Raw genomic sequence first — 27,622 nt, 5'->3', positions numbered from 1 at the left:
CTGCCACCTGTCAACCAAAGCTTGTCCTGCTATCTGCATATCACTCTGTACATCCTGCAAACCCCGCACAAGCTACAAAAAAAAAAAAGACAGCAACATGTCCCAAACAGCCGAATTCATTTTCTTCAAACTAAAACCCACCGTCAAGCCCGAAGGCCCCAACGACGAAGGAAATGAGCTCCTCAAAGTCTTCAACGCTACGAAGCAACAGAGCGGATACCATAGCTCTGCATGGGGGCGCACGGTCGAGGATGAGAGTGTTGTTGCTTGGATTATTGGTACGCCTCCCTTCCCCCATACCTATCCATTCAGATCGATGGAGAAAATGAGAGGATGCGATGCTAACGATGTGATGCAGTCTGGACCGACGCCCGCGGCGCCAGCCACTCCGCCCAACTAGCCCCCTTCCTCGAACCCAACACCTCCGTCACAACCCTCTACACAACCCTCGTGCCCTCCCTCACAGACACCGAGACTCTAACCACCAACCCCGTCACCGAGCTCGTAGCCCTCTCCTTCCCGACCTCGTTGAACCCAGACGAGCACAGCGCGCTAAACCAGAATCTGATTGACTTCCGCACTGCTCTGACGGAGAAACTAGAGGAGGGGAAGAGGCCTGTTTCGTGGTCTATGGGTCATGTGGACCGACCGGGTGGTGTGGAGCATACGGCCAGTCCGTCGGGACGGGCGTTTGTGCAGTTTGCGGCTGTTGGGTGGGAGAGCGTGGAGACGCATATGGCTGTTCGAGAGACGAGGGAGTTTAAGGAGACGATTCAGCCGATTCGGGAGAAGGCGTTGTCTCCGGTTGAGGGGTTGAAGATGAAACATGTTAGCTTCAAGAAGATTTGATTTTGTTTCGTGTTGTAATCCAAGCCTTGTATCTTGTTAAAGAAAATCCTCATTATTATGATACTGAGAAATGTAGCGACAAAATAAACGCCTTCAATAAAATACACATAAACGATATACCCGAGAAGAAACACACCAAGTCATTATGGCCACCATAAAGTATGACTTTTAGAGAACCACATCCGTTTATATTACGCACTAGAGCTTCTCTAGACACGGTGCTTTTCACTTTCTGTGATAGAATTAGCTACTGCTCACTTCTCTTGACACAATGCGGGGTCACTCACCAAGTCGCGAATATAGCATGTAGAGTGCCATCTGGTTGCACTCTTGAGTACCGGTAATCGTGACCAACCGCTCGTTGCTGCTTTCTTGCGGCTCATTGATCTTGATCACACTACCACTCAGATGCCGGATCTCGTTGATCTTCGCACCGCCCTTTCCGATAATAGCACCGACCATATCGTTGGGGATGTAGATCTGCTGTGTTAATGGCTGACCGGGCATAACTCCACCAACTGGTGCCGCAGGTGTCGGAGCACCCCGCGCCGCGGCAGGCTGGGGACCGTAAGGCGTGGGACCCTGCGGGCCGGCTCCGGCGTATGCGGCGTGAGGAGCAGCAGCGGCAGGAACAGGGGTAGGACCGTAGGGCATGGGTTGTGCGACAGGCGTAGGTGCAGGCTGGCCGTGCATATAAGGAACACCGTAAGCGCCTGCTGCGGCGCGGTTGGGGTGAGGGTGATGTCTCCTAAAAGTTTCGGGGTGACCGTATTGACCACCAGCCGGCTGAGGGACGTAAGGCACGACCTGCATGCCACCAGGCACTGCTCCAGCGGGACCACCGCTCCGAGTAGCGTACGCAGAAGCTGCCGGTCCTCCAAAGCGTTCAGTAAGCTGCTCAACGAGGGTCACGGCGACGTAGTAGGTGGCGATGTGTACGGCATCAGCAACACCGAGGATGACGAGAGACCGTTCAGTAGACAAGGGAAGGCAAGCGTCTGAAGCGTTCAGGCGGGCACCGGATGCCTCCTGGATCTCACGAATGCGCACACCGGCCTTGCCAATGATAGAACCGATGAGGATATGAGGGATTAGTAAACGCAGAGGATAAGTCTTGGACTGGGCAGTGGAAGGAGCATCAAGGGGTTCATTGTTGAGGGTACGAATGATCAGACCAAAAGCCTAGATTCAGTTAGCATTATCTACTGGTAAGAGATTGAAGCAAACAATTTGCAACTTACCTTAGCAACAGCATCCTGAGGACCGCTGACGGTCAAGATACGTTCCACTGCACCACGAGAGTAGTCGCTAACGGTGCATTTGGCTCCCGACAGACGGCGGATCTGGGACACATTCTCCCCACCTTTTCCAATAACAGTGGCAGCCTCCTGGCTCGAAATTACAGCACGGATATGGATCCAGCTCGACTCATCCTGAGGACGGCTGTCCGACTGAGAGCCAGCTCTCTCTGAATGAGAAGCAGTTGACTGAATGGGCTGGGTCTCCGAAGAGGCACCCTTACCGTTGGGAGCATCGGGAACAACAGTGTCTCCCTGGCCATCGGCCGAAGCGACCTCAGTCTCGTCGCCCTTAACTACTTTGTCCAGAGCAGGACGCTTGGCCTCTGGCTGGTCATTGGGGCCCGAAGGCGACGAAGGGTCCTCCAAGGGACGCTTGGTCGATTGCAATGGCGACGCAGACATGATTTTGTTTCAGCTGTGCAGTAGTCTTGCTTGACTTACGAAAGAAGCCGTAGTGTCAGGAGAAACAACGTTTCTTGTCTTTGTTTGTTTTTATTTGATCGATTATGTACACCAGGAATTCCCAATAAAACCTGCTGGTGCTGGCGATCGACGGGAGAGGGAATCTGGTGCTTGAAGTGTGATTGGGAAGTGCTGGTGATCGTGCAGTGCAAAGTGTGAGGTTGGAGAGGTGGTCGACGAAAGGAGAAGTGTATATGCTGGGTTTTGACTTGAGCAGACGTGATAGGCTGCTCGAGTCTGGTGCGATGAAGCGGAATACAAGTACTGGAGAGATGAAGGAGTATTCAGGGTCCGAGCGAGGTTAAAGGTTGACGGGTGTGGTGAAGATCTGAGCGCTGGGGAAAAGAGTAGGCAAATAGGGAAAGCACAATGAAGTCTTGAAACACAAATAGCCAAAACCTGGCGCCCTAGTCTTAATTCTCCCACAAAAATGCAAGAGATTTTCCTAACGCTGTAGAAGCCAGATGATCCGCCACACAACCTGAAAAGGGGGGAGCTATCGGATCTCAGTCCAATGACAAGGAACACAAGTAATCGAGAACGTCGGAGCGAGAAATACGCTGCGACAAAGATGGTAAGAGCAAAGAAGCTGTTGAAAACGGAACGGAGCCGATGAAGAATGAGCAATAACAGAAGGAAAGCGCGAGGAGGAAGAGATGATGTTGCAAGACGAGGTCGGGCAGGCGCCGGGCACGGGATCAAGCTAGGCCTAGTTGGGAAACGCGCGTGTAGGATCACGTGGGGCGATATCAAACGGCATCAACGGTTAGAACATTGCACAATGAACACTCATGTATTGACGCTTAATCGCGCCAGCTTATTCGGAATCTGAAAATAAAATTCTAGGCTCACGGGGCTTGATTGGATTTGTATGAAGTTCCGAGAACCATCGACGCTCCTGACGCTCCTGACGCGACATGGATGTATCAAAGGAGACCATCACGAAGATCCAGCACTTTTCGGAAAGGCGTCAGAAAGCAGAAGATGAATTTTACCAGCAACAACTTGACCATACATCTATTCAAGATTATAACCAGAAGTTGGATGTGACATTAAAGGAACTACAAGACCAAGTCAAACACCAAGATGATGAACTGAAGGTGCGCTTGTGAACATAGCACCTCAACCAAGAATAAAGACCTCTAACATCTATAGTAGCATACCTCCAATACATTCGAACTCTCAAGCATAGGCGCGGACTCCCAATCCCGCCTATCCCAAGTACGAAGAGCCAAGAAAGCATATGACTCTCTCCTAGGGTCAGAACACGAATTGCCCACACCAGGATCCCCGTTACCATCTCTACTAGCCATCGAAGAGATATCCCAGCTGGTAAAAGAAAGCAAATTATCAATCTCTATGACAACAGAGAAGCTCTCCGCCAACCGCCAACGCTTAAAGACTGAAGAAGCAAACCTGCATGATGCCCAGGCGATCAGGAAGGGGTTAGAAGAACGAATCGCAAAGACCCGGAACGAGAAATCTAGGAAGAAGGAGAAATCACCATCTCAGCTTGCGAAGGAGCTCATTGAGCAGAAACGCGCGAAAAATGAAGAACTTGACAAAGATGCGGCCGACTTGAGAGCTTCTTTGCATGAGTTCGTTGACGAACAACTGGCTGCGATGCTTGCCGCGGAAGGTCTAGGGGGACCGACTGTTGGAGATGCACTAGAAATCCCCGATACCACGCTAGAGGCGGGCTACACAAACCACGGGAAGCCTAAAAAGCCGAAAGATTCGAATACAGATCAGGATGGCGGCCAGCAACGGATAGATCAGCTTATGCGCCGGCAATCAGGGCGAGAGAACGATCAACAATCAAGCCCATCTAATAGAAGGGAGGCAGCGGCAGCAGAAATGAATACGCTTCTTGACTCCTTGATTGACGCCGATAATTCGTATATTAACATCTCTCGAGAGTCAGCGGCCCCCAGGTTTCTAGTGAGAGCGAAGGTCGCCCAGTTCCACCCTCGTGATGCTAGACGGTTACGGTTGATTGATTTTGGACGTTCTTTGAGCGATTGAGTTTATTTCAATAAGAGTCTATATAATGCAATGGACAGATATGAGTATCTGATCAAACAAATCCTTCGAATTGTACATTGAAGCCACAGTATATAGCCCACGAATTCATCACTTTTCAAGAACACGCAGTACCAGTAGGAAGGCAAAGGCTGGGAGTCAATTACCAATACAATGCCTAGGGATACAACAAAAATGATCGGGTCGTGAACAATGCAACACGCAAAACGCCACACAAACCACGTAAAGGGATATCATCATGTAATTAGCAACCAAAAGACAAATAGAAACAATTCAAGTAGGCATTATGGGGATTCGGGACGTAGAATTAGAAGATTTTACTTTCGTAGGTTTCCGAGATGATGAAGGGCGATTACTCATACCATAACCAGACTTTGGTGTTTTCGATTTCGAGTTTTTCGCTTTGAATCCCGAGCTAGAAGGGGTTTTCCGGCGTGATCGTTTGCCAGGCTGGCGCTTTCGGGGTTTAGGGCCGCTTTGTTCCGAAACAGCATCTTGAAATTCGTCCGACGAATCATGCGATAGAGGTGGTTGTTCGGGGAAAAACCGACTAGAGACGGTGTTGCTTTCGTCCAAGTCGAAAAGGCCCGATGTTTGATCCTCGAAGATATCATCGCCGCCAAATTCGTTGTCACTGTCAAGATTGATGACATTGGTATGGTTCGGGTCCGCAACAACACCATCGGCATCCTCGCCGTCCTTTTTGAGTTCCGCGAGCCGGCGCCGTGTATTTTTCGCATACTCCAATATCTTGTTCCCGTATCGCGCAATTTTGTCAGTGTCGATTCCAGGAATGGCAGCAAGTTCAGACAGATCTATTTGATTATTAGTAATCTCATCAAAGCGCTTTAGAGAGGCAAGGAGATGTCCTACCTTTGGGCAACCGTATGGCTACTTTACGCAGAATACCATCCGTGAAAGGTTGATTACGGAGGCCCTTTTCCATCATTATCTATTATGGGTCAGTATGTCTTGCCATGGATAGCAGTAATCATGCTGGGCAACTCACCTGCTGACAAGTTTGCTTAGCGAAGTACATAAAATCTTCTGCAACGGCCTGATGAAGCTGGTCAAGACGAGAGAAATCGCCATCATCAGTTATCGGTGGACCCAAGCTCCGCTTCTTTTCTTGCCGCGGTTTGCCAGCAACCCGGACTCTCTCAAAACCATCACTATCCTCGCCGTCAGAATCTTCGTCTTTAGATGCCCGGTGCTGGAATTTGGCCAGACGACGGTGATTCGCTGACTGGACAGGCGAGGACACGTTCGTGGACATCGGCTGATCGTCATTTCCACCTGGACAGGTGCGAGTAGTTGACCGTGCTGCTTTATTGGGTGAGAGCCGTACTTGGAGCTTCAAATCACGTCGGCCACTCTCGAATTCAGCAGCGCGTCGGCCCAATTTGAGATACTGGGTCGCGAAACTGCTGGCATTGACCACGTTGTGTTCTCTAAACGCCCCCTCGCTGAGTAGTCGTTGGAAAAGCCTCTCCGCCTCCGCTAGCTCCAGAGCTGAGCCGGCTCCATTCCACGGAATCTGTCGGTGATCGGGAGACCTAGGTCTTTTCACGCTACCACGAAAGATGTTCACGCAGTATTGTAGGGTCACGTTCTCATTTAACGTTTCTTGAAAATGACGCACTAGTTTGATAGCGGAAGAAGCGTATTCGGAGAAGTCACGCGTTTCGAAAACCGAATCTGACTTGCAATTATCACAGGATTTATTGCAATGCTCGCGACGAAAGTACTCGTTGAAATAGGCGAGAATCTGCACCCGTCTGCAATCACTTTTGTTCTCGCTATACTGGACGACGTTCCGTAACATTTTGCGCTGCCGCTCTTTCTGTGCCCAATCACCGTCACCGCTGTCAATCATGCGGTTTATCATCGACGTATCTTTGTAGGAATAGTAGAGGTAGCAACCAGAACGCTTACCATCCCGCCCAGCACGTCCAGTTTCTTGGTAATAGCCCTCAAGGCTCTTTGGGATGCTATGGTGGATCACAAATCGAACGTCTGGCTTGTCAATCCCCATTCCAAAAGCAATGGTTGCGACTATGACATTATAACGGCCGGACTGCCAACGCTGCTGTACTTCCGCTTTCTTGGCTGTCTCGATACCCGCATGATAAAAAGCAGCCTTGATTCCTCTCTCCTGGAGAGCTTCCGCAACTTTCTCACAAACCTTCCTTGAGAGACAGTAGACTATGCCGGATTGGTTCCGATAAGATGTCTTGATGATGTTTTCAATGCTGTCCAGAAGCTCAGCCCCCTTTGGCTTCGGACGCACATCGTACGTCAAATTAGGGCGGTTGAAGCTTTGCGTAAATACTCGACACCCCTCCATTTTGAGATTATGTATGACGTCCACCTTCACATTTTCCGTTGCCGTAGCAGTCAATGCCATCATCGGAACCCCCGGCAGCTGATTGCGAATCTGTCCTAGCTCTTTATAATCGGGCCGGAAATCGTGTCCCCATTGGCTAACGCAATGAGCTTCATCAATGACGATCCGTGCAAGTCTTTGTCTGCTGTGAAGACTCTCCAGGATTCTATTGAGAACCTGGTTTTTGTTTATCATTTCTGGTGTTATATAGAGCAGCTGGATATGCTCATCCGCCCCGTGGCGAGCAAGAGTGCTCAACACCTGTGTTCTTTCTTCCTTTTTGGTATCCTTGTTCAACAATATGGCCTTGATCTTAAGCCTCTGTAACTGGTCGACTTGATCCTGCATCAAACTCAGCAATGGAGATATCACGATCGTGACCCCGCGGGTAGTGCCGCTGGATACAACGGAGGGCAATTGATAACACAATGACTTTCCTCCACCCGTCGGCATCAGAATAAATGTGTCCTTCCCGCACAGAGTAGCATCGATAGCCTCGAGTTGGTTCATTCGAAAACCCCGTAAATGAAATCGGTCCTTCAAAGCATTTTTTACATCCATTGACCATGAATGTTGATTCCATAGAGCGGTCCGAACCGGTGACTTGTTAGGCGAAAGAACGCGGATAGCATTTGCAGATGTTTCCCCAAAAACCTTGCGGCCGTGAGATGCATAATTATCAACTTCGGGAGATCGATTGCCCTCGAAATTTCCGGCAACTTCCAACATATCTTCGTCATTCGCGTCCAAGTCAAATTCATCTGCTTCAAAAGCGGGAGACGACGGCAAACCCATTGTGCGCGTAAAACAATCCTCTCCTTTACTCATCGGCTCGTCATAATCAAATACTGCAGACACGTCGTTGTCCATTGTTGTTCTAGAAACTGGTGCCATTGCAGGAGCTGAGACGCCCGCTCGGGACATAATGTTGGTTGACGTTGGTTGCGCAGGAGACACAAACAGAGGGCTCCCCGCACGGTTAGAAGTCATGGCACTGCTTTCTGTATCACGATTAAACCTGTCACTACTAGGTTTTGGTGTTGTGGAGGCCAAAGAATGTGAAACCATGTCGAGGATGTCAGCTTGTGAAAGAAGATCACGCATTGCTTCCTCGATCTGCCCTAGTTCTGTAGACACAGCCCGACTTTCCGCAAGTTCAGGCATTGTCGAAGGGTCATCTCCTTCAGATATAGCCCGAATGAGCGACTTCTTTAAACTGTCTTTCTTCGATTGGCAAGCCTTGTGTGCAGTTTTTTTCTGTTTTAGTTGTTCAATAGCCTCTATCCGGCCTTTGAGGGTTTTGTTGACGGTGATGAGTTCAAGTGCTGGTACGCCCTCCATTGCCTGTTGGTATACGATCTCTGCGTTCTTTGTAAGCGAACCCTTGAGCTCCGTGATTGCATTATTTAGAGAATCAACCGAGAATTCTAAGAATTGCACGATATTCTCATCTTGCGGAGCCTGGGAGCTGGTCGGAAGCGGAGATGAATAGGTAGGCGTTCTTTCAGGGCTTGCTTGTTTGTTGGACGATGGCCTCTTAGCGGGAGATCTAATAGCTGGGATCGGGGAATCGTCCTTTTTGAATGGTGGTGCAGACGTCCGTCTCGGTGATTCCCATGTCCTGCCATCTTCGTGGTTATCCGAGTGATCCTCTTCGGGAAGAGCCGGATACAGCCCATCGTCGTTTTCCAGGATCGGATCATCTTCTTGTATCCAGTCGTCAAATAGGTCATCATCGCCATCGTCGCCATCGTCGTCGGAATCACGAATTACCCGGTCTTCTGTACGAGCGCACTGCTTGGTTGGTGAAGGAGTATGGCGGTGTGCCGTGGGAAAAACATGTGGTGTCGGGTCTTTGGAAGCCGTAAATTTACTTAATGCTAATGGCGAACGGACTTTTGGAGCGTGTCTCCTTGGCGACAAAAGATCGGATTTGTATTCATCGCTTTTCCTTTTCTTCCCTCGTTTCCCGTCGGGTTCTTTCCGAGACGCAGCATCTGCCGTCCATAGCCGACGCGGTTCGCCAAATTCTTCTACCGTGCCAGATGACGGAGCTGCGGGCAGCTCAATATCGCCTGTCAAGTCAATGGCATCGATATCCAGTGCCGGTGAATCGAGGCTAGAGGTGCGTTTGGGCTTAATGGAGGTCACTGTAGACTTTTTGAAAAAGCTTTGCGACGAAGGAGACATGTCGTGATCGTTATCTGTCTCCGACATCTGTTAGCCTTTCTAAGCGCATTTCACTCATTTGTCCTGACTTAGTCGCACCTTTATGAGGCCGCACACCCCGATATGCAGTAGGCGATTTCTCGGAAATACGCTCAAGTGACTTCCTAGGAGTCCTTTCGAAGGGTGTCTTAGAAGAGCTCAACAGCTGAGGTTTATTCGTCGACTGTGGAGCGAATTGCAATCGTGCCATATTCGTGTCGGCATACGCCTCATTGCTCCCCGTATCCTCGACAATCGTCCCCGGTATCCTCTCCAAATCACTCTCCCTGCCAACAATCGAACCAGCGCCTGTCTCACCTAAAGTTGAAATTGGTTGTGCTGGAACAGGGTTCCGAGTGTTGGTATCGTCCCGGGTCTCGTGTGCGGAGGGTGTCAAAGAGGGGTAGAGCGAAGGGCCTTGCTTCACAAGCCATTTGAGGTGAGTCGCTAAATTGTTTTTAGTCATAGAGGCGTGTTTCGGTTTTATTCATTCTGCGGCGCTCTCATTCAACAACCTGCGAACGTGCCGGACTCTTTTGACGTATGTCGCTCTTCGACTTTAGATCACACCAAACCCAAAAAAGCGGAACGCGTTTCGACGCGTCATCACGTGGACGGTGAAGTGATTTAGTTTATACCTGAGGCGATAAAGGTATATATATGCTTTTAGCTGCTGTATTAGGCTCAACTTTCATATACGGATTTAATGGCTCAAATTTTGTATAAATTTGCTTTTTAGAAAATCTTCGATCATAAAATGGCTTTTCTATCAGTATTGGCGCTCTGATATCCTGTTATCAGCGTAATTGGCGACATTCTGTACGGCGGGGGAAATTTTTTTTCTATAGAATCCCAACCCCACAATTCCAGAAAACTACAACGCACCAGTTCTTCAATATTGAATACATTATCTCTAAATAATTTTAGAGATAGACCAACTGATATACCACCATGGGTAAAAAAGACAAAAAGAAGACCGCCGAACACAAGGAACGAGTAGCGGCCAAGCAAAACAAGAAAGCCGACAAAAAGGACAAGAAGGGCAAGACCAAGGGCCGCGGCGATGCAGACAGTGATGTGGAAGAGGCCGATCTTGATGCGATCCTGGCCCAGTATGCAGAAGAGCAAGCCAAGTTCCTGAAAGTCACAGAAGTGGTTTCGGGACCGCCTACGCCTCGGTCTTCTGCGACGGTGCTTGCATCGCCGTCCAACCGGAATGAATTATTGGTGTATGGTGGAGAGTACTTTGATGGGACATTTGCAACATTCTTTAACAATCTTTTTGTCTATTTGATTGATCGGGGTGAATGGAGAGAGGTTACGAGTCCGAATAGTCCACTTCCTCGGAGTGGTCATGCTTGGTGCCGGGGAGGGAATACTGGTGGTGTATACATGTTCGGGGGAGAGTTTTCTTCGCCAAAGCAGGGCACATTCTATCATTACAATGATTTTTGGCACCTTGATACGGCAACCAGAGAATGGACTCGAATTGAGACCAAGGCAAAGGGTCCTCCGGCACGAAGTGGTCACAGAATGACCTACTACAAAGTAAGTCTGGAGCCTTTTTTGATACATAATGTATGCTAATTTGCCTAGAACTACATCATCCTCTTTGGAGGGTTCCAGGATACTTCGCAACAGACCAAGTACCTTCAAGACTTATGGATATACGACTGTGCTAGATACACTTGGTTCAATCTTGTGCCAACTCAGAAGCCTGATCCTCGTTCATCTTTCTCATTCTTACCACACGAATCCGGTGCAGTGTTGTATGGTGGTTACTCTCGTGTGAAGGCCGCTGCTGGAGGCAAACAGATCAAGGGTGCCCCACAACGCATGGCCATGAGGCCAATGGTGCATCAAGATACATGGTTCCTTCGGATCACGCCTCCCGAATCGGATGCCTCTGCAAGCACTCCACCCACAGTGCGCTGGGAGCGCAGAAAGAAGCCTGCCAACTCGCCTAATCCACCGCGAGCAGGGTCTACCATGGCTTACCACAAAGGACGTGGTATCATGTTCGGTGGTGTTTATGATATTGAGATGAGTGAGGAGGGGATTGATAGCGAATTCTTTGATTCCATGTTCGCCTGGAATACGGATCGGAACCGTTTCTTCCCGCTTACCCTGCGGCGTCCAAGGGCGCCAGGAAAGAAGCAGGCTGCGAACCAGATGAAGGCCAAGAACCGAAGCAAAGCGGATGAGGAGGAACTTTTGCAGAACCTCAAAGCATTGGAAGTTAAAGGAGGCATTCGCGATGATGATGAACTCGAATTAGATACCCCTAAGGCAGCGGAAGAAGAAGAGCCCGAGAAGCCTGAGAAGCAAGCCATCGTCCGTTTTGAGATGCCTCACAGGCGGTTCAACGCCCAATTAGCAGTCCAGGATGATACTCTCTTTATCTTCAGTGGAATGTTTGAAAAGGGGGACAAGGAATTCACTTTCAACGACATGTACTCGATTGACCTGGTCAAGCTCGACGGCGTCAAAGAGGTCTTTTACAATGAACCCGAGAACTGGAACCTTCTTGAAGAGGAAGACGACAGCGACGAGGATATGGACGATGACGACGAAGAGGAAGAAGGCGATGTAGAAGAAGAAGCGATGTCGCTTGATGCTGCTTCCCCCGCATCTACTGAGGTGACAGTGCCATCCGCCACTCGTGAAATGGAACAGCTCGAGGTCGAAGAATCAGAGCCATCTGCCAATGATAGCAAACCCCTTCCTCGTCCTTTTGAAAGCTTGCGGGAGTTTTTCACCCGGACATCTGAAGAGTGGCAGAAAATCCTGATTGACACTATCAATGAAAAGGGCATAGAGATGGAGAAGAACGTGAAGGAGCTCCGGAAGGATGCTTTCAATATGGCAGAGGAGAAATGGTGGGATAGTAGAGAAGAGGTTATGGCACTGGAGGATGAACAGGAAGCGGCTGGTATTGGGGAGGTGGTCAGTATGGCTGATAAAGCTGACAACATGGGTGGTGCCGGGCGTCGCAGGTAACATAAAAGTTTTTCGTGTGAATTTCTTGTGTATATATCCAATCAGGTTTTCATTGATCGCATGCTGCTCTACATCAATCTGAATATAGATGTTATGGAATGTACACGTATGCTCGACAATGCAATCAAGATACTGTCTCTGCACTGATCTTGTCTAGAACATCAGTTACGAGACCGAAATCCCTCTCCACATTAACCATGCAGCTTGCAATGGCGATTCGACAAGCCGGTTTCCCTTGCCAGGCAGTTCCAGACACGAACATTCTTAACGTCGCATTGATTTTAGAGCTGAGCTCCCGGTTCAAGTTCTTTCGTTTAGCGCAAAACAGGACAATCATATACGTTTGCTCTACTAGCTCATCCTTACTGCTTGTCTCTGGCAACACTGTATACTCGGTATGGTCGAACAACCACCCTGCTATCTTCCTGGCCAGCCGGATCTGCCTCTGCAGCATGTCTTGATAGCCCGTGCGCCCAAGTGATAGAAGAGATGCATAGACTGGCAACGCCCGGAATCGCCTGGAGTTCTCGATTCCGATGTTCAGAGGAGATTGGATATCCTGTGTAGCACCAGACGCAAGATAGGCCGCGTTCGCATTTTGGAACACATTTGAGGCCTCCTTTCCATGGCGGCAAAGAAAAAAGCCACAGTCATAGGGTACGTTGAGCATTTTGTGACCGTCCCCGGCAATTGAGTCCGCGAGTTCAATCCCCTCACATCCGGCCTTGAGCGAAGCAAACTCAGCGCTGTCGTCAAAGATTCGGCATTGGATTCCAAAGGCTCCGTCCACATGCAACCAGGCTCCGTACATATCGCAGAGTCTGCGCAGCTGCTGCATGTCTTCAATGCCATTTGTCGCAAACCGTCCTGTGTTGACTTCGCCGCATGACACGGAGACGATACTGACTTTATCGGACCTTGCGAGCTCAGTATCAAGCTGTCTCATATCGAATTGTAAAGAATCTCCCTCGAGAGGTACATTTTTTACATTAACACGTCCGATTCCCAGTGCTGCTGCAGCCTTTGCAAGTGACGAATGGGGTAGAGTCGAAAGAACCTGCACTCCGGAGAGACCAGCCGCCTGCATCACTTCAAACAGTCCATACTCTCCAACGCTCGCAACTAAAATCCCCTTCTTTTCCGCTGCTGCTCGTAAAACGAATTCTCGTCCACATCCCAAACCCAAGATGTTACTGGCCGTCGCACCCGTCGTAAATGTTCCATTATGCCACGATTGCCGGTCCAGCCGTAGCAGATCAACTAGCAAACCCAGCGCATTATATTCAATGTCTGTGGCGATTGAGTGCTCCTTGAGATGTACTTGTACGTTCTGGTCAAACGTAGACACGATATTGTCGGCAAACAGGGCCGCTGGGGCAACCCCGCCAGTCACAAAACCGTAGTAATTGGAGGAGAGGCTGCTGTTGTTGAATGCTGGAACTAGATCGTCTATGATATGTTTGATTGTTTGGTCATATCCAACACCATCAGTGGATAAAGCATTTGGTAAAGCGGCTCTGGCATGCTCCAGATCATTTTCACTAGGCAGGACCCCTGACTTATGACGGCTCACTGCAGCGTTCCGTATGAGGCTTTCGAGGCTCTTCCCTCCTTGTATGGTATATTCATGATTGCCAACCATCTTGATTTGGGATAGTATGAGTCTTGGATGTCAAAGAGATTCTTTGTCATGGAAACGAGAAGTGGGAAAGAGAGACCAGATTCCCGAAGGAATCGTGCAGAGGTTGAGTCACGCTTTAATATAACTATATATGCACACCGCGCCATTTTTTGGCACCAGATAAGAGCTTAATTTTATATGAAGATAACAGAGCCTATTATTATGCATGTTATACAAAATATGAATTGATAGTAACATAGAAGTTGGCAACCGATATGAGAATGCTCAGCGCTCGGTTATATATCCCCATTATGCTGTATTCTGTACTCTCGTTCCAGTCATTCATCCTATTTCACCCTAGATAATTACGCTATTATTTCTCTCTTCACTTCAATTATTACTTGAACTTTGATTGTCTATTTTTCATCAATTCATCCTGGAGTGGACACATCAAGGTCCCTCTTGGCGCCGCGGCATCGAACAACCCCTAGAGGAATCTCACCAACAACAAAACATATATACTCGAAGAAACATGAACATGGCTGCAAAATTGATCGAACGAAACTTCCACAATGTTCCGGGTATGTGTCTGCGATACTTTTTACACTGTTAGTAGTAAATGTTGACACGCCACTGTAGGAAAGCTCCGCGTGGCAGAGCTGTTTTTTGACGTCCCACTCGACTACAGCAAGCCAAACGAGGGCACTTTAAGACTCTTTGCGCGCAGTGCCCGTCGGCCAAGCAAGCCAGCTGAACCTGAAAGAAACGGAGACAAGCAATTGCCTTGGATGGTTTATCTTCAAGGTGGTCCGGGAATGGGATGTCGTGCCCCGCAAGATTACGCCTGGATTGGACCCGTTGTCGACAAAGGCTACCAAGTATGAGATCCTTCCCTTTATTGGAAACACTGCCAACTTATTCTGTTCAATCGATCGGTACTTATGTCTAACTATGAATATAGGTTCTGCTTTTGGATCAGCGCGGCACCGGACTCAGCTCAACCGTTACCGCGGACACGCTGGCTCGACAGGGAAACGCAATCAAACAGGCTGAATACCTGAAGAAATTTCGAGCAGATAATATTGTTAGTGACTGTGAGGCTATCCGCCGTTGTCTGACGGCGGACTATCCCGAGGACAAGCGCAGATGGAGTGTTATCGGTCAAAGCTTTGGTGGATTCTGTGCAGTGACATATCTTTCCATGTTGTATGTGCCTGCCTTTTTAACGTTGATTGATTGTCTCTAATATTTGTATCCCTACGACGATAGCCCAGAAGGGTTGAATGAGGCTTTCCTTTGCGGCGGAATGCCTCCAAATGTTCACGAACCGGAATCAGTTTACTCTCGCACTTACGGTGTGTATAAAGACTCTACTGGACCTTTTTACTGTACAGCTAATTTGTCGAAGAAAAGGTCACAGAGAGAAACAAAGCCTACTATGCTAAATACCCTGAAGATGCTGCCCGGGTTAAGCAGATCATTCAACACCTGCAAGAGAACCAAGTCTCCGTGGCTTCTGGGACACTCACGCCTGCGCGAATCCAGCAGCTTGGTATCATGTTTGGCATGCATGGTAAGTGCGGCGATCAACATAGTATGGTTATCTTGTTTAACAAAGAATAGGTGGCCTGGATAGTATTCATGGTAAGACCACCGCTATCGAGCAATTAAGATACCCTTCTAAACAAAGCAAAAAGATCTGATTCTCCGCGCTTCGAACGATCTGAACATATTTGGCTTTTTGACCCGCCCGACTCTTAATGCTATCGATGGATATGGTGGCTTTGATAGTAATGTCATCTATGCTGTCCTTCATGAGTCCATCTATTGCCAGGGGTAGGAGCTCACTCATCTGACTAGAAGCCCCATTGTGCTAACAGAAACAAGACAAGCCTCGAACTGGACAGCAGACAGACAGCGGGCCGAAGATCCGTACTTCCACGTTGATCTGAACAAAGATCAAATCTACTTCACTGGCGAGATGGTAAGACAGGACATCCCTCCTTCCCTGTCAGAAACAAAAGACCACTCATACCACGTTTGTCAATAGATCTATAAGGATATGTTTGAGTCATATACCGAACTCAAGCAACTCAGAGAAGTCGCCGAAATCCTTGCCTCCACAGAAGACTGGTCTGCACTATACGACTACAATCAGCTGGCCAATAACGAAGTCCCTGTCTACGCGGCTAGTTACGTGGATGATATGTACGTGCATTTGGAGCACTCGGATGCCATGGCCCAGAAAATCAATAATTGCAAGCGGTTCATCACGAACACTATGTATCATGATGCTCTGCGAAGCAAATCGGATGAGCTTATGCGTCAGTTATTTGCTTTGCGGGATGATTCGCTTGATTAAGGGCTTTATCTGGTGTGCTACACTTGGCGTATGAAAATCACAAGAGAAAGGTGAGTATATCAGCAAATCGTGGAATCATTCCAGCACTATATCCAACCGAAATAGAACGAAGACGTTTTTATCGTAAATCAATCGCAAATCAAGGCTATGGTAACCACCCGACAAATCTATTCTAGAATATCTATGACAGTCAGCTATCATTGTCCAAAATTGCCTACTCTGGTAAATGTACTTACCGCACCCCCAATAATGAACAACCTCTCCTCCTCCTTCTGTACCCATTGGACAATCTTGCTCGCGCTCTGCGCAAGCGCATTTCGATTCGCGTTCGGACCAGAAACGCAGTACAGCTCGAACATCGGTGTAACCCACGCGAATGAGGTCGCGGACTGGGAAACGCAGTAGTGAACTTTAACGTGTGTATGCTTAGCATGGATGCTCGTATGGAGGTTGTTGTATGTGGACATTAGTCTGGGCGCTTGGTTAGTTAAAATGTTGAAAGAAAGGGACATGACAGAAAAAGCAAACCTTCGACGTCGTGAGATACTTGAGAAATCGGGATCAAAGGAGGACATGGTAAATTGAACGTTTGCTTTGGATTTGTAAAGAAAGTGGTGCAGGACTGTTCCGGGGACGATATCGGTGGTGTTAGGACGGCCTTTGTCGACAGCGGCTTTAATTATCTTGATGCTTTTGGTTTTCTCGAGTTGCTGTGATCATGATTAATCTTTCCGTTTCGCATTGAAAGTGGGGAAGTGTACCGACCTCGACAAGAGTATTCCGCATCTCCTGCAACTCGAAGAAACTCTCTTTGTTCGTGCTAATCAAGATAATCGCAACGGATTCCTCCTTCGTCGTATCCTCATCCGGAGCGTTGCTTGTCTCATCACGAAGGTCGAGAAAGCTGACATACATGTACAGATACCCAGTACTGTTGAACCCAGGCAGACATACAGGAATCCAGCTTTCACCACCGCCAGCCTTGACGCCCTCTGCTTCGAAAATCATATTGAACAGGAGCTGCAGGTCACCAGGGTGTAATGAATGTTTCTTAGGACGTACGACACTGACAAGTCGACCGCCTGCCACGACCAAGCCATAGAGCAGGCTATTGACTTTGGCTTTTAGAAGGGCATTGCTGATGGTTTGTCTGTGCGCCTTGCGGATCTTCAGACATTCCAATGCGGATAGAAGGGTAGTGGGAGAACCTTTGGTGAAGCTATCGGCCAATGTTGATAGAAGGCTTTCAGTTCCTTGTAAAGGTCGTTTTAGGTCGGTTGATGGGCGGACGGAGAATAGATGGGTTAAGGACGGGAGAGTTAATGTTGATAAAATCTGCATGTATAGGGCCTCGAGTTGGAGCCTAAGTTGATTATCGCTTTCCAGGAGCTGGCTAATTGCGACCAGGTACAATGGTCCTTTAGTGAGAACCAGGAATTTCGTGTCACCGGCCGTGAAACTGCTCAGGGGATCTTTCGCATCTTCATAGAATGAGATGATAGTCTGGATGACGCCTATATAGGTGGATATTAAACCTCCATCACCATGTCTAGTCCAAATGGGTTTCCCAGCAGCAGAGAGAATGAGATAGTGTTTCTTCTTTGCCTTCCATCTCTCAAGGATTAATTCTGCGATGATCAACATGAGTCAATATTGAATTCAGATAAAAGTACAAACCTTCATTTTCGCCATGTTCATCAACCTCCCCAACCGACTCGAACTCGCTCACGAAATCGTCCTCCACATCATCGGCCCGGAACTCGGGGAACAGGAGCAGACCGGTGCTGTCCTGGTGAACTGCCCCAGGCTCCGTTGCGATGAAATCATTAAATACATTTTCAACTTCACCAACGTCAGTATTTGGAATAGAACTCCTAATACTCATGGAGTCACCAGTCTCGCTTGCTTTGGAGCTTCCGATTTGGCTGAGACTCGTCCTGGCCCTCAGTGTCTCCGGTAGACCGCGATTGGGGACAGTGTCAGGAATTTGCTGTGATTCAATCTCAGTTAAAGATACTGCCGTAGTCGCCTTGGCTTGTAGATTAGATTGCGCCGTTTGTCTTTCGTCTAGCAAGTTCAATGTATTTGGCCGTGGTGGTAGGGGTGGCCGTTGCTCCTCAGAGCTCACACTGGGGTCTTGGCTGTTGCATTTGGTAGAATATATCCCTGGATGTGGCCCCGTGGGATTATTCTTCGGGTCATCGCCATTGTCACCCGATGATGCCTGTCCTTGAACATGCCGGTCCATAGTAGCGGGTTTTAGATTGTATGCATCGGAACCCGTCCCAAGATAGCGAGATTGCTCTCTTCAATCATGCAATTCCGCGACTCAGTTCCGGCCGAGCATCTTCTTAGTTAGTATTATTTGGTTGCAAGTTGATGGAGCATAAAGCAAACATTGTTGAATGAATAGGTTGACGTCGGGGGAGCCTAGCTCCCGAGCGGATAGGAACATCTCCGCCGCCTTTCTGGCTTCGTGTCCACCACCACTAAGCAGCCCCTCAGGCATTCAGTCTCAAATGCGCGAAACATGCTGAGGTGCGCTTTCACTAGCCTTTGTTTCACTGACGATTCGAGTTTGGCACCATGAGCCTTGATCCCAGCGCGTTCCCGAGGTCGATTTCTCCCGCCAGCTCCGACAGTTCTCTTACGCGCTCCCGACTACGAGGAAAGGAAGGTATGCGAACAGCTACCCCCGCTTGGTTGTTGTGGCCGTATAGGCTATTTTGATAATGACAAGAACTAACAATTGTGTGTCTCTCCAGATGACTTGAAGAAAAACAAGAATTACCGCCGTTATGCATCCAGCGTCGAACGGGCCTTGTCGCTGTTCGATACAGCGTTGCAGGAATGGGCGGATTACATCTCATTCCTCAGTCGCCTTTTGAAGGTGAGACTCGATCAATTGGAGGTTTTGGACGCCACTTACACTCTTCGTTCTTTAGGCGCTGCAAGCACACCCTCCTGAACTACCGGTGGTCCCTCACAAGGTGTTGGTATCGAAGCGGCTCTCCCAATGCTTAAACCCGACCCTACCGTCTGGCGTACACCAGAAGGCGCTTGAAGTATACACATATGTATTTGGGTTGATAAAGGTGAGAACCTTCTGGAAATAACGGAAAAGATCTTCTACTGACATACTTCCGTCTCAAACCAGTCCGAAGGCTTATCGCACGACCTACCTCTGTACCTACCAGGCATCGCGCCCACCTTAACGTTCGCCTCGCTTACTGTTCGACCGTTGTTTCTTTCCTTGGTGGAGACACACATGTGTCCGCTTGAACCATGGGCGATTAGACCGGCATTAAAGGCAATCCTGTTGGCCCTCCTGCCTGGACTCGAAGAGGAAACAAGCGACGACTTCGACCCTACGTTACGGCTTATCAACAAATTCCGCGACGCTGCTGGTCAAATGCATACACAGAAAGCCGGGGTGGAAACAGGGGTTAGCGGCCAGTATTTCTGGCAATGTCTTTTCCTTGCATCGATCACTAGTCCCAGCAGACGGTCCGGTGTTCTGGCTTATCTGAACCGTTATTTGCCCAAACTAGGCGTGACTGGCCGCAGGCCCAGTGTGGCGGAAATGGGGGATTCCATTGACATGTCCCCGGACATGCTCGCTGCAGCCAATTCTGTTATTCACCCGGAACCCGGCTTGTTGATTCGATGTTTCGCATCCGGCTTGTCTGATGAACAAGTACTCGTCCAGCGAAATTTCCTCGACCTGTTGGTGACTCACCTTCCATTAAGCTCACCAATATTGCAGTTGCGGATTACGAAAGATGATCTTCAGCGATTAATCATTGCAGCTGTTGGCGTTGTTGCGCGGCGTGACATGAGTTTGAACCGGAGACTATGGGCCTGGCTTCTAGGACCAGAGCCTGCAAATGAACGGTCGTCATTTGAAGGCCTCAATTTGACATCAGGTAACCCTAAGCAAGGCCCCGATAGCCGCGAGATCACCCAATCAGAATACTTTAATCGTTTTGGACTACAGTCTTTAGCTAAAGGCCTTTTGGAGACGATTGAGCAGGACCTGCATTTGCCATCTGAACGGTCAAGGCCCTTTCGAATGTCACTTTCATTAATGGATCGGTGGGAAGTTGGTGGGTACATTGTTCCAACAGTTTTCCTTCCCATCATGAAAAATGTGCAGGCCTTCGAGACAACGGCACCCAAAGAGCAGTTCGACGAAGTCTTCCGCAGTGCTAGCGCGTTTTTTGATGGAGTCGAAAGCGGTACCATCTTCTCTGAACTACTCGAACTTGTTGACTGGAAAGCCGGCGATCTGGGAAGTAAGCAAGACAAGGTCTTAGACAACCTGAAACTTGCGAACTTCATACTGGAAAACTTTAATGTGCGGGAAGAAGACATGGTCCTTGTCCATGCTCCTCTACTGGCGCTCTCTGTCCTGGTCAAAATGAACCAGTTGTCAGCTTTGCCTGAAGATCGCCCGGTGACTCGTGAGCAACGGCAAGCTACATCAAACCTACTGATCGGGACCATCAACAATCTGGTCGGACTGCTTACAGAACGGGCCTTCTTGAACAAGTCATCGCATGAGAGGAGGGTGTCAAACGCCAAACAAACTTCCAGTGCTGGACACAAGGACGTCTTGAATCAGATACACACCTTCTACAACAAGAGCAAAAATAGCCTGGATCTTCCACAGCTGCCTTTCCTTCCCAAGCAAATGAGCGAACTCATTGTTCGAGAAGCCCATGAATTAGCCATATCCTCTCTGGAAAGCCGTGTCAATATTTTCCCTATACAGGAAAGAGTGAACCTTCTCATAGCTCTCTTGAAGAAGGTTTCCAAGTCGCGTTCCCTTAACGACAGGCGGTTTTACCTGGCCATTTGCAACAGAATGCAGATGAACCAGGATGGAACAACCCCAGCGTCCTTCTCCGTTGTTTCTTCAGTCATATCGGCATTGACAAGTCTATATTTCATCCACTCACCAGGTTATTATGTCAGTTACGAGGACATCTCAGATTTGGTTCCGATTCTCGTCAAACAGCTTTGGCGGTTCTTGTCGCCATCGAGCCCCAAGTTCCACGTCGAAGCGGTGCGCTGTCTATGGAACATCCATTCAGTCTCGTGGCAAGACCACTTAGTTGAGGCGTCAATAACATCGTTAATGGTGGGTTCATTGCAGTCGCTGCCCTACCACGTTTCGTCAGAAGAGCAGGCTGGACGATATTTTGTTCTCTGGAACCATAGTCACCATGGCACGTATGAACTCCCTCCGAAGCAGGTGAATGATGTAGGGAAGTCCTCTTTCTCCTATCATTCGTCAATGCTGGAGCGACCTCTCTTCATTATTCTAGATTTGCTTTCCCAAGGTGCAAGTGAAGCATCCCAAGCGGTTCAGATGTGGCTTCAGGATCTGCCGTCTATACACAAGTAAGTTATCCCCTTGGTAGAATAACAAATATGATTTGCTAATATGCTATGGAAAAAAGGGTCGTCCGCATTGTTATCTCAAATCTCGATGCCCTGTTCTTGCGGGCAGCGCACAACGCGGTTGAAGGACAGAATCTTGCTGTCTCTGCGGATGACTACAAAGAATGCAATTATCTCTTCCAGACTATCTCAAAGATCATATCCGCCCTTTCGCCCAATGCGTGGATAGCTCTTCTCCACCACACGCTAGATGACAAAAGCAATAACGCATCATCAGAAGAACATCCCGAAGGCACGAATGTCCATTCGATAATTTTCAATGCTACCCTCAAAGTTGTTGGAGGACAAAGACCATCGGCCTCACATTTGAATGCTGAAGAAGTACGACTACAACGAACCTCCCTTTCTGTCATGCGTCAGCTTCTATTGGGTCCTGGTGCTGAAGATCTGGCCGACTCGGGTGTTGATACCTTCCTTGTCGAACAACTTGTTCTTGTGCTAGAAAGAGGTGGCAGTGTTGCAGTTCAAGGGGCAATCATTGATGCTCTGCTCGCAGCATTGAAGGTCCGATTTGCTCAAGCATACCTACCGCCACCCCCTCCAAGACCAAAACATCAAAGGACAAACTCCCGAGATCACTTGACGAGTCCTTCGCTACTGTCATTCACCAGTGACAAGGCAGACAAAGGGCATTCGGCTCCTGCCTTGCCTCAGCCTCCTCAACAACTTATGGAGTGTCTCCTAAAAGGAATCAGTTCCCCAAATTCTCGGGAGATACTGGACAAGTGGATATTACTTCTTTGCGAGGTTCTCGTCCCACTCTACTCCAGCTCTATATTCCATATTATTTTGAAGCTGGTAGAGTGCTTCTGCAAAGAGATAAAATCTTCCTACGAGAGCCTGCAGGTAGCCTTCAAGCAAACCGAGATTTGGCCGGAAGACCGGGCTGAACATGTGACGATTGCGCTATTGACTGGCCTTGAAACATGTATTGGGACAGCTCACGATCGGTTGCTTGTCGAAGAGTCGCATCCTCCAGTAACCAAGAGCCCAGACGCATCCCAAGGATTCTTCGGGAATATGGTTTCTGGAGTGTTTACATCAGACGCAAATCAAACACGTACGAGTGCCGCGAATAACAGACTAACTGTGCTCCTGTGCTTCCAAGATGCTGTTCGCTTGTGTTTCTCTATTTGGTCTTGGGGTGCGAGCGAACGAAACGGTCCGCCTCACGACTCCGAGTCCATAGCATCGTTCCAATACACCTCGCTGCGTATGCGGAACAGGTCACGTCGGATTCTGGAGCACCTTTTCACAGCAGAGGCGCTTGAATGTCTCGAAACACTTGTGGAGATGTGGATCAAATCTGATGCTGGGAATTCATCACTCATCTTCGATTTGCTTCACACGTTGGACGGTTCGCGGCCAAAGATTGCCATCCCGGCCATCTTTAATGCCATTTATACGCGGACCAATCCTCATGCACTGGACCCGAGTCGTAAATCTGCATTGGCATCCAATATTACGGAAAACGACCTCGCGGCATTTATGGTTACTTACGCTAGGTCGCTTGACGACGATGTACTGGATGAGATCTGGGCAGATTGCACCACCTTTCTGCGGGATGTTCTCAGCAACCCATTCCCTCACAGGCAAATTCTTCCACGTTTGGTTGAGTTCGCGGCCATTCTTGGGACGAAACTGGAGAACACGAACTTTGGTGACAACCGGAGGATGAGAAAGGAGCTCGGGGTATGTCTTCACTTGTATGGCGTCATTTTAAGACTACTAACACATTCGACAGGACGTATTGCTGCGCCTTCTTACCGCAGTGTTCACGAGTAAGCCATTTTCGACCGATTCAGGTCATGCCAGGAAGATATCGCGGGATTACGATGGTATTTCAGCTACGAATGTCGGGCCGGATGACATGTTGAGCATCCTTGCCATTTCAATGCCCGCATTTACAACTACACTGGGAGACTCAGATCGTATCAGTACGGCTACCACAAGCATATCCAGCAATGTCATCGGACCAATATTGCGTTCACGGCTTTTCCCCAATAACGTAAATCGCAGTGTATTAGTGCTGCTTCAACATATTGCCAGGGTTTCAGCTGCAGCCAAGTCATGGAAGAAGGACATAGCAGATGCCTTTAACGACCATCGGTTCTTCAGTTCCCAGGTAGACTTGGTGAAAGATGGCTGGATGAGTCTTCTGCGGCAATGGGTAATTGTGGACAAGGATCGACTGTCTGAGCTACTGGCTCGTCTTCCTCCGCCCAGCACAGCGGGCCTCATGTTTGGCGTGGGAGCATCAGCTGCTCGGCTGGAAGCTGACAGGAAAGCGCAATTGAACCTCCGCAGGATTGCTTTGCTCATTTTGTGCGCTAATGACGACTACTTCGCTGGTGAGCTACCTGGACTTCTTCGCAAACTGGAAGATCTTCTCGCGGCTACTAGCTCATCGTCACCTTCTTCTGCAACGAGGGCAGAGATATTCATGGTACTCCGCGCGTTGGCGCTCAAGACATCGACTACAACATTGATTCCCTTTTGGCCGTTGATAAACACTGAACTTCAAGAGGCCCTTTCTGCAGTACCAGCGGGACAGAACCAAGAGCTTTACAGCCCCTACTCAATGCTACAGGCTTGCAAGCTCCTGGACACGATGCTGGTCCTGGCCCCCGACGATTTCCAACTTCTGGAATGGTTGTTCGTGACCGATACAATTGATGCGGTTTATCCCCCGGATCGCTGGGAACCCATCGCTCTCGCCGACGAAGTTTCCCAGAGCCTGGGTGTTCAAAGTACATCATCCCCAACATCGCCTGTGGAAACTACTGAGTTCAACAATTCAACGCGAGAACCCTGGCTGACATCGGACTGGATCCGGGAGACAGCAAAGGACGAAATTGTAGAGCGTGTGCTGCGACCTTTCTTTGATCGGCTCAGCATCCATGCGTTTGAGAGTACTTATACCATGAGCAATCCGGATCTAGATGTTTGTCGCGATGATCTGCTAGCAGATTTGTTTAATGAGAGTACCATGGCGAATTAAAGAGGTATTCTCCACGATCTGAAAGTTAGGGATGTAGTTAGTCTCGGCTGCATGTGCTTAATTATGGCGTTCAGGCCTTGCGACCAAGATATCTTCTTTCGTGCCTATTCTTTAGCGCAAAGTATACAGAATTTCTCAAATATATTGTTTATGTTGTACATGTTTGGCTTCCAATAAAAATAAATGCATCACATGCTATGCTGTCGTGGTCTGACAGGCGGATAAAGGACCCATGGATGGCCCAGGATTTACCCGGCCAACCGAGCGCTCGGAAATCATCCAACGTCACTCCCGTCTAAGAACTACATACTCCTCAACTTCACTTCCAACCTCTCAAACCGTAAGTCCCTCCGGGAAGGATTCCCTTTATATTTACTTATATTCACATTCTGATTATTTACGTACAGTTCCAACATGTTCCCTCGCACACCAATCTTCTCACTCCTGCGCTCCGCAGCAAAGCCCGTGTCTGTGCCAGTTCCGGCGCGATATTTCTCGACCTCCCCGGCTCTTAAGGATGCGGGCTCGACGCTGCCGGCTAAAAAGCCTGTTGGAGCTTTTCGCGGGGGGTAAGATGTTCTGTTCTATGCTCTAGCTCTGATTTGTTTCATTGGTTACTCTTAGATGCTAACGGTTGTACAGGGTGCTGGGCTTTCTTGCTGGATCTGTGACTGCCGGAACGCTTGTTTATTATTACATCTTGCAAGAGTATCGGACGGCTAATGAGATGCTGTCGGAGGACATCTATGTATGTTCTCCCCTTTTCTTGCGGTCCTTTTGTTGCTGTCATTTTTATTCTGGGATAGAGGGTGCCCAGTCTTCTGAACTACGGAAGCTTTTCTTCCTCATCTCTCTTCACATTCAAAGCATTACCCAAAACCCCTTGTCGGAGTGCAAGCAAGACTAACCAGTGCTCCCGCGCTTTGAAACACAGGCTCTCCAATTGGCCACGCAACAGCTCCAGTCCTACGTTGTGGAGCTCGAAACCAAGGTGGACGGACTGCAGAAGAAGAAGTGATTGTATAACTATTCGACTTTAATTTATCTCTTGTTTATCTTCTGTCTTTTCTCGGGGGGGTTTTCTCTTCTGTTTGCCTGAGTTCACTGAGATTTAACCAGCAGCGCTACTTTGTCTGCCTATATTCGCGAATTATTGAAGCGGTGATATTCCTGTTATATAACCAGTTCAATGCTAGCGTATTAATTGAATTGACATCTCTAACCTGTCCAATCCAGCTCAATGCAGCACGTAAAAAAGCTCCCTCAAGCTCCGACAACTGCGTCATTTCCCCGTGTTGCAAACAACACAAACAACACCTGACGCGGAGTGCTTACTAAGCTCATTTTTCGCGGTTCCTGTCCATCCCAACGCCTTTTCAGACGACCAACGACTCTTCATTTGACAACACAAATCACAATGTACCACATAGAACTCCTCCCCAACTCAACATCCCACATCACACCAGGATGGACCTACGTACCCGATAGAGGCTTCGACCCCGCAAAAGCAGCCATCACGCCGGCGATCGGCAGAAAGCGAGGAATCCGGGACCCAGGCGGTCGTGGCGATCTCTCGTCGAGGGAAAATAATGCGATTATAAGACACTTGGCGGAGTTGGATCGCGAGAATCATAGGGATGTGCAGATTGCAGTTCCGGTGAAGCAGAAGGAGCCAGCGGGGAGGGGTATGTTCACCGAGCTAGGATTTTTGTGATGGGCTGGCTGACGACGGATAGGGACGAGAGGAAAAACGACGACGAATACGCGGCGTATATTGCAATCTCAGAAGACGTTCCGGAATCATCTTGATGATGAAGAGGCACATTTGTCGCAGACCACGCAGACTACCGCGAGCAACGCGCCTCCGCGTCTTAGTATCAGTAGCAAAGTGACGAAACCTTCCGCGCGAAGGAGTTCAACGCCTCTGACAACGCCAAAGACAGAACCTGCAACAAAGCAACGAAAGCAATCCGCTGCTGCACAGCAGCAACGACAACAACATCAGCCGTCAGAACCACCCGCAGAAACATCGAAACCAGACACACCCGCCGAACCTACCGCAGAAACAGAAACAGAACTCCCGGCGAAAAAGCAACGCCTAATCGCCTCGGAATACGATAATGACCCTCTCCTCCGCTCACGTATCCCCTCCGCGCCCTCAGAACGCATCATGCAGGCCCTTCTATCCGAACCGCCGCTAAGTTATAACGCCGCGCGCGCTGGACCGCCGGTGACGAAAAAGGCGCCACGGTTCTTTTGCTGTATATGTGGGTATTGGGGGAAGATTAGGTGTCGGAATTGCCATGTGCGGATGTGTGGGTTGGGGTGTTATAAGGTGCATGAGGATTCGAGGTGTGGTGCTTTTCTTTAATCGGCATGCGCAATGACCTGACGAGATCTGCTCGAAGAACATGGCTCTTTTTTTCATGCCATTATTTTGTTCAATGATACCCATATTTGTTCACATTATTTTTAATCTACAGCCATTCTCAGTACCATTCAATATCCTACAAGAACAGTTTTAACATTATGGAGCACGGCGTACGGGGTATGTAACTAATATTCGTACGCAAATCTCACCTTCCCACTGTCAGTCCAACATTATCATAAAAGCTACGAGCTCGAATCACCCACTACCAGTACCACCACCAACTCTCCTCTCATCCAACCTCTCCACAGCACCAACCCTCCCCATCCTCTTTAACCAAACCCTCAAATCGAACTTCCCCTCGCTAATATCTCTCCTATCCCCTACAAACACAAAAAAAAACCCATGTTCCTCCCTCAGTTCCTTCCCATCCGCATACCTAATAAGACAGGCCTTAGCGCGATAACTCCCCGCCTCGTACTCCGCAAGACGCTCTGCGTGTTTCACGGATTGGACGTGATATGCCGCGCCTTCCACCACACTTCCTGGATTTGA

At 48.9% G+C, this 27,622-nt stretch overlaps 11 protein-coding genes across 11 annotated transcripts; 7 read left to right on the top strand and 4 right to left on the bottom strand.

The window, feature by feature from the left end:
- Positions 1 to 97: 97 nt before the first annotated feature.
- Positions 98 to 971, top strand: EURHEDRAFT_509701 (uncharacterized protein; the record flags this gene model as incomplete). Its single annotated transcript, XM_040785924.1, has 2 exons — positions 98 to 278; positions 359 to 971. The coding sequence occupies 2 exons, from the start codon at positions 98 to 100 to the stop codon at positions 847 to 849; spliced, it is 672 nt and encodes a 223-aa protein (XP_040634618.1). The 3' UTR covers positions 850 to 971.
- An 87-nt stretch (positions 972 to 1,058) lies between these two features.
- Positions 1,059 to 2,552, bottom strand: EURHEDRAFT_406499 (telomere maintenance protein PBP2; the record flags this gene model as incomplete). The annotated part of the gene is made up of 3 exons (XM_040780463.1): positions 1,059 to 1,081; positions 1,137 to 2,031; positions 2,091 to 2,552. The coding sequence occupies 3 exons, from the start codon at positions 2,550 to 2,552 to the stop codon at positions 1,059 to 1,061; spliced, it is 1,380 nt and encodes a 459-aa protein (XP_040634617.1).
- Positions 2,553 to 3,400: 848 nt separating this feature from the next.
- EURHEDRAFT_526669 (uncharacterized protein) lies at positions 3,401 to 4,757 on the top strand. The gene is made up of 2 exons (XM_040786997.1): positions 3,401 to 3,712; positions 3,771 to 4,757. The coding sequence occupies exons 1-2, from the start codon at positions 3,530 to 3,532 to the stop codon at positions 4,635 to 4,637; spliced, it is 1,050 nt and encodes a 349-aa protein (XP_040634616.1). The 5' UTR covers positions 3,401 to 3,529; the 3' UTR covers positions 4,638 to 4,757.
- A 171-nt stretch (positions 4,758 to 4,928) lies between these two features.
- On the bottom strand, positions 4,929 to 9,715 carry EURHEDRAFT_518798 (RecQ family helicase MusN; the record flags this gene model as incomplete). The annotated part of the gene is made up of 4 exons (XM_040786722.1): positions 4,929 to 5,470; positions 5,529 to 5,607; positions 5,665 to 9,245; positions 9,310 to 9,715. 4 exons carry the CDS (start codon positions 9,713 to 9,715, stop codon positions 4,929 to 4,931), a joined length of 4,608 nt encoding a protein of 1,535 aa, XP_040634615.1.
- A 485-nt stretch (positions 9,716 to 10,200) lies between these two features.
- Positions 10,201 to 12,249, top strand: EURHEDRAFT_466045 (putative Kelch repeats protein; the record flags this gene model as incomplete). The annotated part of the gene is made up of 2 exons (XM_040785066.1): positions 10,201 to 10,797; positions 10,846 to 12,249. 2 exons carry the CDS (start codon positions 10,201 to 10,203, stop codon positions 12,247 to 12,249), a joined length of 2,001 nt encoding a protein of 666 aa, XP_040634614.1.
- A 124-nt stretch (positions 12,250 to 12,373) lies between these two features.
- On the bottom strand, positions 12,374 to 13,891 carry EURHEDRAFT_406495 (pyridoxal phosphate-dependent decarboxylase family protein; the record flags this gene model as incomplete). The annotated part of the gene is made up of 1 exon (XM_040780462.1): positions 12,374 to 13,891. The coding sequence occupies one exon, from the start codon at positions 13,889 to 13,891 to the stop codon at positions 12,374 to 12,376; it is 1,518 nt and encodes a 505-aa protein (XP_040634613.1).
- Positions 13,892 to 14,082: 191 nt separating this feature from the next.
- On the top strand, positions 14,083 to 16,494 carry EURHEDRAFT_509683 (proline iminopeptidase). Its single transcript, XM_040785923.1, has 10 exons — positions 14,083 to 14,451; positions 14,510 to 14,748; positions 14,832 to 15,076; positions 15,140 to 15,225; positions 15,279 to 15,443; positions 15,494 to 15,514; positions 15,568 to 15,706; positions 15,758 to 15,854; positions 15,921 to 16,413; positions 16,469 to 16,494. Exons 1-9 carry the CDS (start codon positions 14,403 to 14,405, stop codon positions 16,230 to 16,232), a joined length of 1,353 nt encoding a protein of 450 aa, XP_040634612.1. The 5' UTR covers positions 14,083 to 14,402; the 3' UTR covers positions 16,233 to 16,413; positions 16,469 to 16,494.
- EURHEDRAFT_488105 (guanine nucleotide exchange factor MON1) lies at positions 16,100 to 18,639 on the bottom strand. Its single transcript, XM_040785592.1, has 5 exons — positions 17,910 to 18,639; positions 16,998 to 17,860; positions 16,761 to 16,942; positions 16,469 to 16,703; positions 16,100 to 16,413 (listed from the first exon to the last, which is right to left on the bottom strand). The coding sequence occupies exons 1-5, from the start codon at positions 18,478 to 18,480 to the stop codon at positions 16,405 to 16,407; spliced, it is 1,860 nt and encodes a 619-aa protein (XP_040634611.1). The 5' UTR covers positions 18,481 to 18,639; the 3' UTR covers positions 16,100 to 16,404.
- A 179-nt stretch (positions 18,640 to 18,818) lies between these two features.
- Positions 18,819 to 24,699, top strand: EURHEDRAFT_381535 (cellular morphogenesis regulator DopA; the record flags this gene model as incomplete). The annotated part of the gene is made up of 6 exons (XM_040779424.1): positions 18,819 to 18,909; positions 18,998 to 19,122; positions 19,178 to 19,327; positions 19,390 to 21,638; positions 21,698 to 23,390; positions 23,443 to 24,699. The coding sequence occupies 6 exons, from the start codon at positions 18,819 to 18,821 to the stop codon at positions 24,697 to 24,699; spliced, it is 5,565 nt and encodes a 1,854-aa protein (XP_040634610.1).
- A 414-nt stretch (positions 24,700 to 25,113) lies between these two features.
- Positions 25,114 to 25,928, top strand: EURHEDRAFT_509676 (uncharacterized protein; the record flags this gene model as incomplete). The annotated part of the gene is made up of 3 exons (XM_040785922.1): positions 25,114 to 25,268; positions 25,342 to 25,447; positions 25,634 to 25,928. The coding sequence occupies 3 exons, from the start codon at positions 25,114 to 25,116 to the stop codon at positions 25,715 to 25,717; spliced, it is 345 nt and encodes a 114-aa protein (XP_040634609.1). The 3' UTR covers positions 25,718 to 25,928.
- Positions 25,929 to 26,097: 169 nt separating this feature from the next.
- On the top strand, positions 26,098 to 27,546 carry EURHEDRAFT_416964 (putative HIT finger domain protein). Its single transcript, XM_040783093.1, has 2 exons — positions 26,098 to 26,384; positions 26,436 to 27,546. Exons 1-2 carry the CDS (start codon positions 26,117 to 26,119, stop codon positions 27,068 to 27,070), a joined length of 903 nt encoding a protein of 300 aa, XP_040634608.1. The 5' UTR covers positions 26,098 to 26,116; the 3' UTR covers positions 27,071 to 27,546.
- Positions 27,547 to 27,622: the final 76 nt, after the last annotated feature.

Source organism: Aspergillus ruber, assembly GCF_000600275.1.
Source record: "Aspergillus ruber CBS 135680 unplaced genomic scaffold scaffold00041, whole genome shotgun sequence".
In the NCBI taxonomy this organism is placed as follows: Eukaryota; Fungi; Ascomycota; class Eurotiomycetes; order Eurotiales; family Aspergillaceae; genus Aspergillus; species Aspergillus ruber.
Note: the sequence above shows the minus strand (reverse complement) of the source record. Positions and strands in the feature narration are given on the sequence as shown.